The sequence below is a fragment of the Anguilla rostrata genome, chromosome 10, assembly GCF_018555375.3.
Source record: "Anguilla rostrata isolate EN2019 chromosome 10, ASM1855537v3, whole genome shotgun sequence".
NCBI lineage: Eukaryota > Metazoa > Chordata > Actinopteri > Anguilliformes > Anguillidae > Anguilla > Anguilla rostrata.
In genome coordinates, this window is record NC_057942.1 from 2,136,532 (window position 1) to 2,155,676 (window position 19,145).

At 47.8% G+C, this 19,145-nt stretch overlaps 1 protein-coding gene across 2 annotated transcripts; it reads left to right on the forward strand.

The window, feature by feature from the left end:
• Window positions 1-295: 295 nt before the first annotated feature.
• On the forward strand, window positions 296-18,657 carry mapkapk5 (MAPK activated protein kinase 5). Of its 2 annotated transcripts, XM_064353377.1 has the most exons (15): window positions 296-506; window positions 1,197-1,285; window positions 4,236-4,309; window positions 5,998-6,073; window positions 8,418-8,515; window positions 8,863-8,971; window positions 9,344-9,433; window positions 9,651-9,746; window positions 10,037-10,117; window positions 10,298-10,485; window positions 11,050-11,170; window positions 11,650-11,780; window positions 13,844-13,959; window positions 15,138-15,242; window positions 16,537-18,657. In XM_064353377.1, exons 2-15 carry the CDS (start codon window positions 1,250-1,252, stop codon window positions 16,629-16,631), a joined length of 1,416 nt encoding a protein of 471 aa, XP_064209447.1. In that variant the 5' UTR covers window positions 296-506; window positions 1,197-1,249; the 3' UTR covers window positions 16,632-18,657. The 2 variants fall into 2 exon arrangements, with proteins under 2 accessions (XP_064209447.1, XP_064209446.1); XM_064353376.1 differs by having other exon boundaries at window positions 297-1,285.
• Window positions 18,658-19,145: the final 488 nt, after the last annotated feature.

Consider the following 19,145-nt stretch of genomic DNA (forward strand, 5'->3'; position numbering starts at 1 on the left):
CAGTTTTGTTTTATGCATTTAGATTTAAACAACACCAGTGTCGATTAAAAGAGCAAACAATGCATTTTAAAGATTAGCCAAGTTAATTATACCAAATTATGAAGTCTTGATTCCCCTTTATTTAACTTAATCAAAGCATGATTCTTTCACAATGACCTCATCATACATCTCGTATCGAACCGGACCCTGTTTGCATTTCTAGTAAGCCCCCAAAAAAGTAGTTGTCTAAATTTTGCCTGAGAGAATAAAACAAGGGGGGGGAGTAATTTCAAAAATACACATGCATCAACAGTGCTCAGACATAAATTTCAGCTTAAAAAATAATATTTTCGATTATACTATGAGACTATTTTATATAACATTTACTTAAAGTAAATTAAACCATTGGGGATTTTGAGGGACATCACACGGAGAGCAAATTCTCTCCGGTGAATTTTTTTTTTGTTTTTTTTTTTCCTTTGGCAAGAAATCAGCGGAACACCGAGCTGGCGACTGGACTCACAAAAGTCGGTATTCGGACAGTTTTTCCCCTCTGTCCCGGATCTGTGTGTTGGTGTATTGAGCAGTGTAACATCTGTTAGTTTGACTGGTTTGTTTTATAGCCAGGCGAAGACAAAGGGTTTGGTGGAATTTTACTTACGGCGACCTGGCTGCCTGGTGGCTGGCTAGCTGTGCTCGCTAATCCCACCGATATCTTTTCTGGGCGCTCTCTCTCCGGTTCAGGAGTTTTTCTCCGACTCGTTTCTGCTTCGACTTGCGCTACGTTATCAAAGACCATCGCTTCGTTTCTATCCATTTCACCGTCCGGAACATAAGCGAGCACTGCTAGCTAGCACGCTAGCTAACGGTACTTACCTTAGAGTCCCCCCGCACCCACCCCCACAGCGGTGATCTCATTTACCGGTGTCCGTCTCTCTGGCCGTCCGCCACTCTGGGCCTCGGTCGCTCTCCATGGTCGTTACGGTAGTGTTGAGGCGAGTGGTAGGACCTCCATTTCGCGGTACGCGGAGCAGTCCAGGAGATTGCTCTGACTTGGTTGCTTTATTTCGGCACACGCGGGCAGGCAGGCTAGGCTACAGGTAATTTGGCGAAGTACTGTAATCAGTCATGGGACTGGCATGTCACCTTTAGTCGCGGGTGCAATATTAACGATAGAGCGATCCGTAGAGAAAAGCGTCCCTCTTCTCGCGTTTCAGTTTGGCGAACAAGTGCAAGGAGCTGGTGGGACTAAGCTACACTCCGGAGCACCATGTCGGAAGACAACAATGTGGACAAATGCATTAAGGTAAGGGGGACCTCTGCTAAGTGACAGAATGACAGCAACTTGCGCGGAGGCGTTGAGGTCCACGCTACTGCTACTATGCAGTTTTTTTCCAGTTATTTTAATATAGCTGAACATTTTTTCTGAGTACACTAAACGTGTCTGTAACGTCCTCTCATGGCTGCGGTGTTTGAAACATTCAGCAGTACCGGAGCTGAACTTCTGTGTGGTTTTGTGGGTTTATTCAGTGATCAGACTTTGCTGTTTGAGTATGTTGTGTTCTTAAGACGTTAGCCGTTTCCCTAGGTCTACGGGCACAATGCACAGTGAAGTTTGCATTTTCTGTAACGGCACTTTAGTTTAACTACACGTGTACACCTGTACCTACTGTGCTGCTGTAGTGACTATGCGTAACAGTCCTGCATACCAGTGCACGCCTAAAATCAGGCATGATCCAGCATTTACTCGCTCACGTTTAACACGTCCAGTGCGTGTAAACACGCTAAATAAACTGGGTCTTATTGTGAGTACCGTCATTTATGTTTGAGCCGCATCAAGTTGCGATACCACCGTGGCATAAGTGGTTGGTGTGTGCGTGCGCGCGCTCGTATTTGTACTGTATTTTAAGGTTTTCTCTATGATTCACTGGGCATCAGTGAAAGTTGTGAAGGGTGTTCATATATTTAAGTCGGACAACAGGTGCCCTCCCCCCTTAGACTCTAGTGGAGAACGTGGACCGGTGCTCCTGTCGTCTCGACAGACTGTGGTCTTGTTCCTAAATAAGTTGCACATAGGACAACGTCAGTTACGGCCATTCTCTGCTGAGGTGCGTGGAATGGCTCAATCCCAGCCACGCACCTTAGGGGAGAAATCAGGCACAGGCGCTGAACGGTACCTAAAGCGCACAACCAGCACCTAAAGAAGTTCGGTGGAAAACTCCGGCCTCTATCGCGGGAGCGGAGTCTCAAGCGTGCTTGCGTCCCACTGTCAATCACCTGATGCCCGCTGCCTCGTGCACGGCGTCGGTATACCGACTGCTACATGGTACGCCCGTTGTCGTCATTAAACATGACCCTGACATCCTGGGCAAGGCATCGGTGTCAAAATTACCCCATGGGGCGCGTATTTCGGAACGTACCGGACGGGGAAGGAACGGAGTAGCTGGTTTTTGTGTGATTTCTGCGTACTGACATTACCGAACGAACCGAACTGCATGCCTGGTGTCGGCGCACTGACATTACCGTGCGACCGGAGCACGCAGCACGCAGCGGTGCATGTTACAGGGTGTAACGGTGTGTTCCTCATCGGTTCTATTTAAATCTACTGTTCTGCCTTCTCCAATCGGAGATATAAATAGAACTTGCTGTCATGCCAGTGAGACTGGGGGGAGTGGAGTGGGGGGGGGGGTTGAGATCCTTGTCATTGTGATTTAGCGAGAGGCTGCAGTGCCCCCAGCTTGCTGTATCGCATGAGCTGCAACATTACTACAGCAGAGCCTGACTGATGCAGGTCTTTGGGTACAGCGGTGCTTTCTGTGAACCAGAGTTAGCCGGTGTCAGAAACGCCCGTTACGTTCCTTTAATTCACCTAAACTTTTTAAACTGACAGATGAGTGGTAACGCATGAATGAGCGGAGAGCGCAGTGTGAAAGGCCAGTTTAAGAGAGAGCGGAACGCGTCATTTTAACATGGACTGCATGGCTGGATCCTGCATGTTTGTGTAGTTTTCCTCCGGGTCCCCCTGCTTCCTCCCACAGCCCAAAAACACATCTCCTGCACTCATTCGCTCAAGAGATGCCTATCCCAGTGTGACTACCCTGATGATCCCACATTTCTGTGCCATCATCTGACTGCTAAAAAGTTTTTATTTCGTTTATTTGCATATTAAATAGTTTGTAAAAGCTTAATGCAAAACTTGTAAACCTATAAACTTCCATTGCGCAATAAAGCTTATCTTGCAGATCTTTGCTGTGATCCGACCAATCAGGTCAGATTAGATCAGATTAGCAACACTGTAAACACACCTTTGGTTAAACCTGCGGAGTGAGTGGTGGTAATATCCACTGCTGCCTTGCAGTGCTACAGCCCAGGTGGGGTTCTGGCCCAGAAAGCTTTCCTTCGCCCTCGTGCAGTGAGCAGAGCTCTGTGAGTGTAATGGGTAACGCACTAATGCATGGCAAGCAGGATGTGCTGATGCACATGCAGGGTACTGAGCATGCTCAGTTTGCAGGGTATTGAGCATGCTCAGTTTGCAGGATATTGAGCATGCTCAATTTGCAGGGTATTGAGCGTGCTCAGCGTGCAGGGTACTGAGCGTGCTCAGCGTGCAGGATATTGAGCATGCTCAGTGTGCAGGGTATTGAGCGTGTTCAGTGTGCAGGGTATGAGCTGCTCAGGTGCAGGGTATGCTCAGAGGGTATGCAGGGTATTGAGCGTGTCACTGCAAGCTGTGGCTGCGGTACTGGGAGCGTGCTCAGTGTGCAGGATATTGAGCGTGCTCAGTTTGCAGGGTATTGAGCGTGTTCAGTGTGCTGGGTACTGAGCATGCTCAGTGTGCGGAGCCAAAAGGCTGCCTGTCCCAACACACTTTGTGTCCCATAGAAACATTGAGAATATTAATATAATTATTAAACACTGATAAACATTTTGTAGTTAATATGAGGTCTATAACTACTTCAAGTGGATTTGCATGAATAATAAAGCGTTCTAAATAGAAACACGTGCCTTTTTTACGCTTTTTTCCAAACACACACAGATTTTGGTCTCACCAAAGAATAAATTCAGATAAGAAATGCAGTGATGCTGAAATGTTCATGGGAACGTTTGTCAGTGCAGTTAGTGATCACATCTGATTGTGCCCTATTGTTTCGTGAATGAGGCCCATTGACTTTTGGACTGCATTTATGGTTGTACTTAAAATAACTTTACTCTGTTTTACCCCCCCCCCCCCCCATCTGTCTATCTGTGGTTGCCAGGAGACGTCCATCCTGGAGGAGTACAACATCAACTGGACGCAGAAGTTGGGGGCGGGAATCAGTGGACCCGTGAGGTAGGCCTGCCGTCCGATCCCCTGGAGGGCTTCTGCACATGCTCAGAGCCATCCAGGCAGTTTTTCTCTTTTTTTTGCATTACCGCGAGCGCTGATGGATTGTACGGCGTGGAATCTGGCGTGCGGCACGGAAGGCGAAATGGTTATTGGTAATGTGTGTTCGTTCATGTGTTAGTTAATTATTTGTCGTCTGGTTGTGAATGAGCTGCTGGTGACGTGTGGGCTAGACCAAGTGACCTGGTATGGGCTAGACCATGTGACCTGGTAAGAAAAGAGCAGTGTTCCGTCCATTCATCCATTTTCTATACCCGCTCATTCCTGGCCAGGGTTGCGGGAGGTGCTGGAGCCTATCCCAGCATGCATTGGGGGGGAGAGGCAGGAATACACCGTGGACAGTTCGCCAGTCCATTGCAGGGCGCACACACCATTCACTCACACACACACACACACACACACACACGCACACCTACAGGCAATTTAGAGTCTCCAGTTCACCTAACCTGCTTGTCGTTGGTCTGTGGGAGGCGATGCTCTGGTGTGTCCCGATGCTTCACACACACCGTTCTGAAACGGCCTCGTCCTGTAGCAGGGCCACTGGGGACTTTTACTTTCCACCTGTGGCCAGGTTCGTGTTTATTTCTCCCCCCTGCGGGGTGTCGCCCTGGCGACCGTTGCCTTGGGGGGGGCGGAGCCTGTTGCTGATTGTTGGTTGTCGTGGGATCACTTCAGAGTGACAGCGGAACTCGAGACACAGTGACTGCGACAGGGTCCTGGACCTGCTGATAAAAGCTTATTATGTCTGCGGTGTTATTACCTGACATGTTATTACCTTACACACACACGCTCAATACCACACACACACATACACACATGCACACACACATACTCGATTATCTCGTTGCCACTGCAGAACAGCGCTAAACATAATGCGCTGGGCACTGTACTTTACACCTCTCATCTCCCCCGCCGCAGAAGAGTTAGGGTGCCTCCTTCTGCTCTTATATTTCCCTGGCACACGTATGCAACCTTCCCGCATTAATCAGGAAGTGCTGCTTCTCCCTTCCTGAATGCCTGTATGGTGCAGCAGGTGCTCACTTCCTGAATGCCTGTATGGTGCAGCAGGTGCTCTCATCCTGAATGCCTGTATGGTGCAGCAGGTGCTCACATCCTGAATGCCTGTATGGTGCAGCAGGTGCTCACATCCTGAATGCCTGTATGGTGCAGGTGGTGCTTGTTTGCCCAGCTGTGTGACCACAGGCTCTGTTCTCTGGTGTACTCTCATGTTGTCGTGCGTTAAAGTGGCCCTCAGGCTGAACCTGCCTGACGCTGAAGGTGAATGTGACACCTGATTCTACACCCCCCCTCCCCCACACTGAGCGCGTTGCCGTGGGAACTGGTTTTAAGTTGGGGGAGGTGCCTCTCGCCACAAAGCCACGCCTCCCTCTGACTCCCAGTGCTCCTCTTTGGATGTTGGTTAAAATTAATTATCCAGTGCTAGGCTTTCGCTGGCCACTAGGGGGAGCGTAGCAGGTCTCAGACTCTGAGACGCGCTCGGCTCGGCTGATCCCAGATCAGCGTCAGCAGCGCCAGGGTTTGCGTTTCCTCTCTTTACTGGAGAATGGGGTGTGGCTGACTGTGTGTGTGTGCGTTTGTGTGTGTATGTGTGTGTGTGTGTGTCTTTTCCGCAGGGTGTGTGTGAAGAAGTCCACACAGGAGCGCCTCGCACTGAAGATCCTCATCGACCGACCCAAGGCCCGCAATGAGGTACAGCTCATAGAGCAGCTACTGACCATGCACTGTTTTACACATACATCTACTGACCACACACTGTTTTACACATACAGCTACTGACCACGCACCGTTTTACACATACATCTACTGACCACACACTGTTTTGCACATACATCTACTGACCACACACTGTTTTACACATACAGCTACTGACCACACACTGTTTTACACATACATCTACTGACCACACACTGTTTTACACATACATCTACTGACCACACACTGTTTTACACATACATCTACTGACCACACACTGTTTTACACATACAGCTACTGACCATGCACTGTTTTACACATACAGCTACTGACCATGCACTGTTTTACACATACATCTACTGACCACACACTGTTTTACACATACATCTACTGACCATGCACTGTTTTACACATACATCTACTGACCATGCACTGTTTTACACATACAGCTACTGACCATGCACTGTTTTACACATGGATCTACTGACCACACACTGTTTTACACGCACATCTACTGACCGCACACTGTTTTACACATGGATCTACTGACCACACACTGTTTTACACGCACATCTAATGACCACACACTGTTTTACACTGTTACACACACGCATTTACTGACTAACTAGTGTCCATTGTTAAGTTAAGCCGCGTTTCCACCAAAATTACCCGGAACTTTCAGTCCCAGGAACTGCTTTACCAGGAACTAAAAGGTTCCTTCAGCCAATGGCTGTCTGCGTTTCCACCGGGGTCTAAAGTCCCGCGAAGATTAGGCAAATTAGCCCACTGACGTATGGAAAAGCGACGTTGTCGTCGGTCCATCTGTCATATGATTTTTTCTGTAACCACCATACTACCACCGAAGTAGCCTACATTATTTTCTAATAACCGGGACAGCCCGGAGGGGTTTATTCCACTTATATACAACGGGTTGCCAACAATGACTATATATGGTTACTTTTGTATTTATTGATTTTTATCGATTTAATCACATGGAATTGAAATATTCTTCTGCAGCCGTTTGGGCATATTTTACCGTTGTCAAGCAAAACTGTCGTTGGTAGTTGAACTTGGACCGTTATGCAACAAATAGGATATAACAGACCAATAGTCAGATTGTAACTGTTTTATATATCCTCTCAAACACATTCATTATGTTTTCATGCGAACATTCGCTTTCATGTTTTGACATCCGAAGCGACAGAATGCATTCACATTTCCAATATAACTGGCAACAACAGCAGAAAACATGCACACGTTGTAAACAATTTGCTGTTTGATTACTTTCTCATCGTCAATTCTATATAGGCTAATCGCAAAATGACAAGAATAGAACGAAAACTCGGACTTGCGTGAAATTTTAAATTAGTAGTGGTACAGCCACCGTTTGTTTTCCTTCGGAGTTACTGCTAGCCGAGCAGCGAAGTGTGCCCTCCAGATGCGAACCATGCACCATAAATTAGTCCATAGTCTTCCTGGTCTTTTTGTGAAATTGAAGAATGGCAGAGTAAAATTACGGCAGTCTGAAAAAGCTAAAGGTACTATTAGGCTACTAGAATTAACCTGTTATTTTACCATGACAAAAAGTGCGGAAGGTGATTTCCAGTTTGCTTTTACTGTATCACCAATGTGAATTACGCAGAACTACCGCATACCTCACATAACTGTATCAAACGTTTTGATTCAATTACAATGGGCTAACAAAGAAAATCCGGAAGAAAATATTCAGCAACCGAATTAATCCGTTTGAATGTTTTAGTACGTAATATGCTGTCCCAGCACGAATGCTTAGCATTTTATAAAACGAATACTAAAGCAAGAAAAGAACAGAAGAGCACACGTTATAATTCCAAGACGTTGGCAGGCTATAACCAAAACTAGGCTACTGCGCCGCATAACATACAAGTTTGATTTGAAGTTATTATGAAAATAAATCGGGTTGCGCCGGCATATTTTCAAACATGGCGGGTAATGGCGGAAAATAAATACAACACAAGTGCTGCGAGTACTCGACCAATCAGAAATGTTCAGCGCTGCAACCTCCACCCAAAAGGTTCCTGTACTTTCGGAAAGTACTACCCCCCGAGCAGGAACGTTTTGGGGGGTAAAACAAAGCCCCCAGAACTAAATTTAGACCCTAGTTCCTGCGGTGGAAACGCACTGAGTTCCTCAAAAGGTTCCTAGTTCCGGGGTATAGTTCCTGCGGTGGAAACGCGGCTTTACTTTACCGATGCTGTTTTTGGCTATCAGTCTCGTATGTGAAAGGGGAGGAGGTTGTTTGATGTTTATATAGCGCCCTTCACATGTCAGTAATGCTGGTGTCTACCTCTACCTTTCCCAGGTGAGACTGCACATGATGTGTGCGGCACATCCGAACATCGTTCAGATCCTGGAGGTGTACGCTAACAGTGTGCAGTTTCCCCATGAATCCAGCCCCAGGTATGAACCCAGCCCAGATAACCCGCACACCCCACACGCGCGTGCCCGCCCACAAGCGTAGATGATAACCTAGGCACATGCACGGAGCGCGTGCAGACATGCACACTCACACTCGCACACATACGTGTGAATGCAAACACACGTGTGCATGCAAACGCAAACACATATACTACTACACACATTCACATTCACACACATAAGAAACCCACACAAAGGTCTGGACTGTTCGTAGTATTCTGGTTGTCTTTTCATTAAAAATGGCAGAATCTTCCTCAGTGATGTTTTACTCTCCTGACTTCTCCGTCTCTCCTCTCTTTCTCTCCCCCCACATCCCCACCCTGCCCCAGGGCGAGGTTGTTGATCGTCATGGAGATGATGGAGGGTGGAGAGCTGTTCCATCGGATCAGTCAGCACAGACACTTCACAGAGAAGATGGCCAGTCAGGTCACCAAACAGGTGAGAGACTGACAGGGCACAGATTCTACAGACACACCAGATATTCAGCTCCTGTGTTCCTTCCTCTCTGCTTCTTAACGACAGGAGGTTCCAGTGCAATATTAGAGTGCAGAACTGCAACAGAATGTAAGAATGTTTATTATGTCATAGAAGGGTACAGCACAGAATATTTACAGAATGTAAGAATGTTTATGATGTCATAGAAGGGTGCAGCATGGTACATTTAATACCACAGATTCTATAGACACACCAGATACTCCGCTCCTGCGTTCCTTCCATCGGTTCTGATCCTTAAGGCCAGGGGGATCCAGTGCAGTATTGCTCACGGTGCTGTAGGTTTACTGTGTGAGTTTACTGTGTGATTCTGAGCAGATCAGCCAGGCGCTGGAACACTGCCACAGGCTGAACATCGCACACAGAGACCTGAAGCCCGAAAACCTGCTGTTTAAGGACAACTCCTTGGTGAGGGCGGGGCGAAGGGAGGGAAAGCCACACCCCACTCTGGGGCTGGGGGCGTGGCTATGGCTTAACAAAATAACACAAACATCATCTTAAATTATGTTTTTTATGTGTATAGTTTTTGGCAATTCACCCGTTAATTTTGCTCCCTGTATGGTTGTTTGGTCATCGGAATTTGCAGTGTTACTGATGCAAGAGCTCTCTGTACTTGCCTTCCCAGGATGCACCAGTAAAGTTATGTGATTTTGGATTCGCCAAAATCGACCAAGGTGACCTGATGACCCCACAGTTCACCCCTTACTACGTAGCACCTCAGGTAAGTGCCAGTAAATACCTGCTTTTGAAGGTCAATACCAGGTTTTAAAGGTTAATTCTGTTTGTTTTTACCGGGGAAAAGGCTAGTTTTAATTGCATTGCTATTCCTGTAAATGGCGCACAAACGCGTGAGATTTCGCAGCGTCCAGTTCTCTTTAGCCTCGGCCCTTTTTAGATGCTTCTGTCTCGTGCGCTTTTACCCAGAAAGCCTGGCGTGATGTTGCCCTGCTGTGTACTCATACAGTGATGTGATGCTATTCTCTCTCTCTCTCTCTCTCTCTCTCTCTCCAGGTACTGGAGGCACAGAGGAGACACCAGAAAGAGAAATCTGGAATAATACCTACCTCACCCACTCCATACACCTACAACAAGGTGACTAACCCACTCGCACTGTTAACCTGGATCCGGGGGGTCATCACCTGTCTCACTGCCGTTCACATTCACCTGGAGAACTGCAGGGTCTGCCTGCTTTTCATACAGAGATAAACCAGGTTGAATGAACTCGCTACACTGTCTCTCCCTCCCCCCCCCCCCCCCCCGTGCCCCCCGCAGAGCTGTGACCTGTGGTCGCTGGGCGTGATCATCTACGTGATGCTGTGCGGCTACCCACCCTTCTACTCCAAGCACCACAGCCGCACCATCCCCAAGGACATGCGCAAGAAGATCATGACCGGCAGCTTCGACTTCCCCGAGGACGAGTGGAGCCAGATCTCCGAGATGGCCAAGGACATCGTTCGCAAGTGCGTCGCCTCGGGGGGCGGGGCTAGCATCGGCCAATCGGGAAACGGCCGCAGGGAGCGGGGGCCAGCGTCGGCCAATCGGAAAAGATCCCAGAGAATTTTTAGCTGGATGCTAACCAAAACAAAACAAAAAAAAAGGCTAATTTTGTACTCAGATTTCTTGTTTTAGGAGCGTTGGTAACAGCAGTTTGTTTTTGGGTGTGTTTGTAACGTGTGAGTGAGAGTCTTCTCATTCCCAATCGCGCACTTCACTGCTCAGTACCTCTCTAATGGTGCTGCTTGTTCCCCTGACTAAATTAAGATGCAAGTCTGTGTCTTATTACTCATTATAGCATAGTGAGCAAAGGCACTAATAGTAAAAAGTATTTGAGCAAAAGAAATGGCTACTAATGTAAGTGTTAGTGATGTATCGTGTCTGAAATACGTGCTGGTCATGGCAGGGCTGATGTATGGGAAGTGAATGAGGATATGACTGTGTTCAGACTCATTATTCTGCATTATTAGCAGCAGTCTGAAAGGCTGGTGCTGTGAGTCAGTAGTTGATGTGTGCCCCCGCCCCCCCAGGCTGCTGAAGGTGAAGCCCGAGGAGCGTTTGACGATAGAGGGGGTGCTGTCTCACCCCTGGCTCAACTGCACAGAGGCGCTGGACAACGTGCTGCCGTCCGCCCAGATGATGATGGACAAGGTGTGTGGCCCTGCCCTCCAAAGCCATGTTTCTGTGCGCTTCGTCCCCGCGAGAGAGTGTGTGTGTGTGTGTGTGTGTGTGTGTGTGTGTGTGTGTGTGTGTGTGTGTGTGTGTGCGCGCGAGAGTGCATGTGTGTGTGTGTGTGTGTGTGTGTGTGTTTGTGCTTGTGCTTGTGTGTGTGTGTGTGTGTGTGTGTGCGAGAGTGCATGTGTGTGTGTGTGTGTGTGTGTGTGATAGAGTGCATGTGTGTGCTCGTGTGTGGTATTTGTGTATGTTAGCTTGTGTAATGTCATGTGTAGATCTCTTTACTGCTATTGGAGCTGTTGGCTATTCTAGCAGAATTTGTCATTTTTTCTCTCCCCCCCCCTTTACCCCTCCTCTCTGTCTCTCTCTCTCTCTCCCTCCCCCCCCACCCCTTTCCCCCTCCTCTCTGTCTGTCTCTCTCTCTCTCTCCCTCCCCACCCCCCCTCCGCCCCCAGGCTGTAGTAGCAGGGATCCAGCAGGCCCATGCAGAGCAGTTGGCTAACATGCGGATCCAGGACCTCAATGTGAGCCTGAAGCCCCTCAACTCCGTCAACAACCCCATCCTGCGGAAGAGGAAGCTTCTGGGGTGCGTGCGCCTGTCTGTCCATCTGTCTGTCTCTCTGTCTGCCTTCCTGTCTGTCTCTCTGTCTGTCCATCTGTCTGCCTTCCTGTCTGTCTCTCTGTCTGCCTTCCTGTCTGTCTCTCTGTCTGCCTTCCTGTCTGTCTCTCTGTCTGCCTTCCTGTCTGTCTCTCTGTCTGCCTTCCTGTCTGTCTCTCTGTCTGTCCATCTGTCTGCCTTCCTGTCTGTCTCTCTGTCTGCCTTCCTGTCTGTCTCTCTGTCTGTCCATCTGTCTGCCTTCCTGTCTGTCTCTCTGTCTGCCTTCCTGTCTGTCTCTCTGTCTGTCCATCTGTCTGCCTTCCTGTCTGTTTCTCTGTCTGCCTTCCTGTCTGTCTCTCTGTCTGCCTTCCTGTCTGTCTCTCTGTCTGTCCATCTGTCTGCCTTCCTGTCTGTCTCTCTGTCTGCCTTCCTGTCTGTCTCTCTGTCTGCCTTCCTCTCTTTCTCTCTGTCTGTCTCTCTGTCTGCCTTCCTCTCTTTCTCTCTGTCTGCCTTCCTGTCTGTCTCTCTGTCTGTCCATCTGTCTGCCTTCCTGTCTGTCTCTCTGTCTGCCTTTCTGTCTGTCTCTCTGTCTGCCTTCCTGTCTGTCTCTCTGTCTGTCCATCTGTCTGCCTTCCTGTCTGTCTCTCTGTCTGCCTTCCTGTCTGTCTCTCTGTCTGCCTTCCTGTCTGTCTCTCTGTCTGTCCATCTGTCTGCCTTCCTGTCTGTCTCTCTGTCTGCCTTCCTGTCTGTCTCTCTGTCTGCCTTCCTGTCTGTCTCTCTGTCTGCCTTCCTCTCTTTCTCTCTGTCTGTCTCTCTGTCTGCCTTCCTGTCTGTCTCTCTGTCTGCCTTCCTGTCTGTCTCTCTGTCTGCCTTCCTGTCTGTCTCTCTGTCTGCCTTCCTCTCTTTCTCTCTGTCTGTCTCTCTGTCTGCCTTCCTGTCTGTCTCTCTGTCTGTCCATCTGTCTGCCTTCCTGTCTGTCTCTCTGTCTGCCTTCCTGTCTGTCTCTCTGTCTGCCTTCCTGTCTGTCCATCTGTCTGTCTCTCTGTCTGCCTTCCTGTCTGTCTCTCTGTCTGCCTTCCTGTCTGTCCATCTGTCTGCCTTCCTGTCTGTCTCTCTGTCTGCCTTCCTGTCTGTCTCTCTGTCTGTCTCTCTGTCTGCCTTCCTGTCTGTCTCTCTGTCTGCCTTCCTCTGTCTCTCTGTCTGCCGTCCTGTCTGTCTCTCTGTCTGTCCATCTGTCTGCCTTCCTGTCTGTCTCTGTCTGTCCCCGTCTGTGTCTGTCCTTGTCTGTCTGTTTGTCTGTCCCTTCTTTTTCTCTGTGTGTCTGTACTCCCCTGGGTGTTTTCTTATGTGTGTGCACACTGTGTGTAGTTTGCTTGCACGTGTGCGGTGTGTGTGTAGTTATTGTGCGGTGTGTATACGGTGTGTGGTTATTGTGCGGTGTGTATACGGTGTGTAGTGTTTGTGCGGTGTGTGTAGTTATTGTGCGGTGTGTATACGGTGTGTAGTGTTTGTGCGGTGTGTGTAGTTATTGTGCGGTGTGTGTGGTTGTTGTGCGGTGTGTGTAGTTATTGTGCAGTGTGTGTAGTTGTTGTGCGGTGTGTGTAGTTGTTGTGCGGTGTGTATATGGTGTGTAGTGTTTGTGCGGTGTGTGTAGTTATTGTGCAATGTGTGTGCGGTGTGTGTAGTTGTTGTGCGGTGTGTGTAGTTGTTGTACGGTGTGTATAGTTATTGTGCGGTGTGTATACGGTGTGTAGTTGTTGTACGGTGTGTGTACGGTGTGTGTAGTTGTGCGGTGTGTGTAGTTGTTGTACGGTGTGTGTAGTTATTGTGCGGTGTGTGTAGTTGTTGTGCGGTGTGTGTAGTTGTTGTGCGGTGTGTGTAGTTGTTGTGCGTTGTGTGTACGGTGTGTGTAGTTGTTGTGCGGTGTGTGTAGTTGTTGTGCGGTGTGTGTAGTTGTTGTGCGGTGTGTAGTTGTTGTGCGGTGTGTGTAGTTGTGCGGTGTGTGTACGGTGTGTGTATTTGTTGTTGATCAGCTCCTCTCCTCTCTGCAGCACTAAGCCGGGCGACGGCTTCTTCATCCACGACCCCGAGAACGGAGGAGACAACGCCAACGTAGCGCTGGAGAAACTGCGTGACGTCATAGCGCAGTGCATCCTGCCCCAGGCTGGTGAGCGCAGTTACGCACAGTTACGCGCAGTTACACGCAGTTATGCGCAGTCACAGTTACACAGTCAGTGGGTTTACGTGATGTTTGAAAAAGTCAATTTATTGTATTAGTCCGGCTAAAACTGGACTTTTAAAAATCATGTAAACACCTTAGTTCGACTGAAATCATAGAAAGCCGAATTTTTCAAAGTCGGACGAACATACCCAGATAATGCGGTTCAGGGTCGATTTACTACGGCATGTATAGGCTTCAATCGGACTACAATTGGACTAGGCGTTCTGCGCATGTTCTGTAATTTACGTAGCAACTATACGCTCACGGTGGCCAAGTGGAATCGATAACGTTTCAGAAAATATAAAACTTTAAAAGATTTAATTCAATTTTCTGCTGGGGCTTTTGCCGTTTATTGCGGGTGTGACAGAAAATTTTGGTGCCGCTGAATATAATCGAATGTTTTCCACATTTACCGTTCAATTGAGCAAGTACCATTCACAGTACTTCACATTAACCTTGTACGGCAATCAGTGAAGGCTAACAGCACAGTACCACTTAATTATTGTCACTTCTATCTCCACTGTAATGAACTAAAAAAAAAAAAAAAAACAAAGGCGACAAACTACCATTTCTGTGAGAAATGCATTGTCGAGCTCACGCGCATACACTGCTGGTGACATTCTAAAGCTCCGTTTTGCCCTCCTTAGTATCATGGCGAAAAAAACACAATTTTGGATGGATGAGGAGACCAGCTTAATGCTATCGCACCTAAAGGAGTTAAATATCCTAAAATGCATGGATGGAAGAAAAACGCGGAATGGCGAACTATTCAAAAAAGTTGCGACAAAATTGGAGAAAGCAGGATTTTTAAGAACCCTTCGTCAGACACACCTCGGTCAATAATTAGATTCTTTCCGAGTCATGTATATTGGAACAACGACAATATTCCAATTAAATCTCATCTTTGGCCAAATCGAGCTATTAATATTGATCGATTTCAACTGTGCATGTAAACGCATAGTTATGCACAGTCACAGTTATGCAGTTACACACAGTTACGCACAGTTACACATGGTTACTCGCACAGTTACACACACAGTTATGCACACGCACACGCACACACACGCATACACACACACTCGCACACACACACACACACTCTGAGGTGTGTGTTTGCGCTGCAGGAGAGAACGAGGATGAGAAGCTGAATGAGGTGATGCACGAGGCCTGGCGCTTCAACAGAGACTGCAAACTGCTGAGAGACGGACTGCAGGGCCTGAGCTGGGACGGTACGTCTGTCTGTCTGTCTGTCTGTCTGTCCCGCTGTCTGCCTGTCTGTCTCTCTGTCCCTCTGTCTGTCTGTCTGTGTCTCTCTGTCCCTCTGTCTGTCTGTCTGTCTGTCTGTCTGTGTCTCTCTGTCTGTCCGTCTGTCTGTCTGTCTGTCCCTCTGTCTGTCTGTGTCTCTCTGTCTGTCTGTCTGTCCCGCTGTCTGTCTGTCTGTCTGTCTCTCTCTGTCCCTCTGTCTGTCTGTCTGTCTGTCCCGTTGTCTGCCTGTCTGTCTGTCTGTCCCGCTGTCTGCCTGTCTGTCTGTGTCTGTCTGTCCGTCTGTCCCTCTGTCTGTCTGTCCCGCTGTCTGCCTGTCTGTCTGTCCCTCTGTCCCGCTGTCTGCCTGTCTGTCTGTCCCTCTCTCTGTCTGTCTGTCCCTCTGTCCCGCTGTCTGCCTGTCTTTCTGTCCCTCTGCACGTCTATCTGTCTATTTGCCTACTTGCTGGCTTGTCCGACCAACACGTATGCCTGTCTGTCTCCGTGCAGCCTCTACTCTGTCACCACTTGACCCATCCCCTCTCACCTCTGACCCTGTGACATGTGTGCTGCCCCCACCCCGCCCCCTCCCCTTAGATTATCACAGCATCAGCTCGTTTAATTTATGATTGACACATTCAGTGGGTGTGTAATTCAATAGAATTAGGAAGTGCAATGATTGCAATATATAATATTGTGTGTGTGTGTGTGTGTGTGTTGTGTGTGTGTGCGTGTGTGTATATGTCTGTGTGTGTGTGTGGGTGTGTGTATATAGTCTGTGCTGTGTGTGTGTGGTGGTGTGTGTCTGTGTGTGTGTGTGTGTGTTCTGTGTGTGTGTGTGGTGTGTGTGTTGTGTGTGTGTGTGTGTGTGTGTGTGTGTCTGTTTTTGTGTGTGTGTGTGTGTGTGTCTCTGTGTTGTGTGTGTGTGTGTGTGTGGTGTGTCTGTGTGTGTGTGTGTGTGTGTCTGCTCTGTGTGTTGTGTGCGAGTGTGTCTGTCTGTGTGTGTCTGTGTGTGTCTGTGTGTGTGTGCGTGGGTGTGTGTCTGTGTGTGTGTGTGTGTGTGTGTGTGCGCGTGTGTGTATATGTCTGTCTGTGTGTGTGTGTGTGTGTCTCTGTGCGTGTGTCTCTGTGCGTGTGTCTGTCTGTGTGTGTCTGTGTCTGTGTGTGTGTATGTGCCTGTGTGTGTGTGTGTGTGTGTGTGTGTGTCTCTGTCTGTCTGTGTGTGTCTGTGTGTGTGTGTGTGTGTGCCTGTGTCTGTGTGTGTGCGCATGCGTTTTTCAGGAAGGGCTTTCTCAGATAAAGTGGATCGGCTGAAGTTGGCGGAAATCGTAAAGCAGGCCATCGAGGAGAAAACAAACTTACAGGACTGTCAATAGCCAGTGCTGTGGCTCATTTTCTACAAAATTATACATGTTCTTAAAATGATCAACTTGTAAAGTTAAAAAAAAAATGTATGTAAATTTAAGTGCAGGACTTGATGCAGTTTTTCATGACCTTGCTTGCAAAACTATTGTACAGCTGTAGATAATGTTGAAAGAGGACTTGTTGGTACTGTACTTTTTTTTTTTTTTTTTACAAACAACCGTGAAGAACAAACGAAGCTTTTATTTCCTTTCACCCTGCAAAAGCGAAGAAAGTTGATCACGTGCCCGTGGGAAGGGGTGTCTGCCTTTGCACAAACTGCTTGCCTGAGCTGCCTGTTGTAGTGTTTTTATTTTTTTAGATTTTTTATTTTATTTTATTTGAAGTACTTTAATTATCGTCCTTTTTAATAATGTGATTCATTTTATTTATTTTAAAAACTGATTCCGTTATTTTCATTTTTTATTTTTTACCAAAGTAGCCTCAGTCAGAGATGCGATCATTTAAAGGAAGCCAGACCCCACGCTTTTGACCCGCCGGCAATATTCCCACTCTTCTTCACCTGCAGGACGTCCCATAGGGGAAATAAGTCGGGGGCAGGCAGTCTGTGGGCTCATTCAACCCCCCCCCCTTCATCTTCCAGTCTTTAACTGTGCAAATAGGCATCCACAGTAGCAGACTCTCCTCACTGCTGTAAGCTCACTCAAGTTCTACATAGTTTTTAGCTTTTAGTTCAAAGGATAATAATCACAATGTCTGCACATGTAGCTTTTCGTTTTTTTAAAATGGCCATGGGTCCTGGCTTTAGGGCTCATGTTGGAGGGGAATGTGCAGGACTGGAGGTGTGTGGTGCTGACAGCCCTTTGATCCTGGAGAGGAGAGAAGAAGAGAGAAGACTCTGTCTCTGTTCCCGAGAGTTGTGCAGGTGGACTAAACAGAGAGAGAAGCAGAAACGCTTCCTGTGACACGTTTCCGTCTGGCCTCTCCCGCGCGTCTCCTGCGTTTGCGTCTCCTGTTTTTCTCTTTTTGGGCAAAGCTTGGTTCCTCGTCAGGCCATTAGCCTCAGTCTGTCTCAGCCAATCAGAGTCCAGCCTCTTGAATTTAGTAAAATCATGCCCCTCTCGTTTGCGCTGAGTGCCTCGCCCCTTAAAAAGTCTTTGAGCCGCTTCCCACTTTCCTACTTCCTGCTTCCTGTTTCCTGCTTCCTGCCCCTTTTTGAATTGGTGCCTCCAAATCTGTCAATCCCAAGACCCATAGCAAGTAAGGCAGGTGGTGAAGTGATCACCTGCGGCAGTAGTACGGCCAATCAGAACTCCTTCCCTTTCCCTGCCCTGTTTATCTACCACATCCCACCACTCTTGTGATCTTAGCTCAGGATCGTCATGGTAACATGGCATCAGCATCAAATACATCAAAGAAGTGTTTTTTATTTTAATTTTTTTCCAATGCAACTTTGTTTTGTATTGCGCCTTTTTATACTGACACAAAGGCTCTTCCTTATTAACTTTGGTCATCCCCACCCCCCCCCCCCCGGCAACGCCCCTGCCGCGGGAACTCCTCCGTTCACAGGTGGAGGTGGAACGCTGCAGTACTGTGTCCAACATGGGCAAACGGTCACATGGTCAAGAGTGCTCGCAGCCTGCTGGGTTCAAGATACTCAACGCTGTATTTATTTTATTTTTTATTCAGAAAGTGCACATCTTCCCTTGTTGAAAGGAGGCCCAGATACACTTCTGCCGATGAGACGTGCCTGTTGCTGTACGTCTGGACCACCGCGTTTGTTAAATCTGTGGTCATAGGGGCTGGGGCTGGGCCCTGGAAATGCCTTGGTCGTATGAACGTGCGTTTGTGTGGTTCTGACTCTGCTCCTGCTCCTTTTTAACGCACGGGATTGATTTGACGCCGCTCCCGCTCTCCTCCCGGAGCACAACTTAAGTTACGACTGCAGATCTGTACCTCGAACAGTATTTTTGTCCAACTCCCTCCGAAATGTCATAAAATATGCTGACTATTTGTATTAAAGGAATTCCTTACGGCAAAGCTTGAGGTTGTCTTTGTTTGGCCCGCTGGAGTTGGTGTCGAGTGCAGACGAGGTCGATGCCTGTATGAATGTGGCGAGTGTCTGAGGAGGTCAAAGGTCACAGGAATTTATAAAATAGGTCAGGCACAGTTTCTCTCTTGTGTAAACTACATTGCACTCCAGAAGTAGTAGATCTTGTAGATTCAACTACATATTTTTGAAACCTGTGATGATAATCTTACTGAAATAGATGATAATATCACAGGGAAGAAGTCGCACCGGACTATTTTAAGTTCTCAAAAATCTGGAATTGATTAGCTACTGTAAGTCAATGTCCTAAACTGCTGCTGTGTAGCTATGATAATAATAATAATAAGAACTGTTTTTTTGTTTTATAATGTTATCTGTTCCTGATCACTTGCTGTGTATCAAGAGGAGACAAAATTCCTGCAGATGAACAATTTGCAGAAAATTTTAAATGAAGCCTCTTTTCTCCAGGATTCAACAA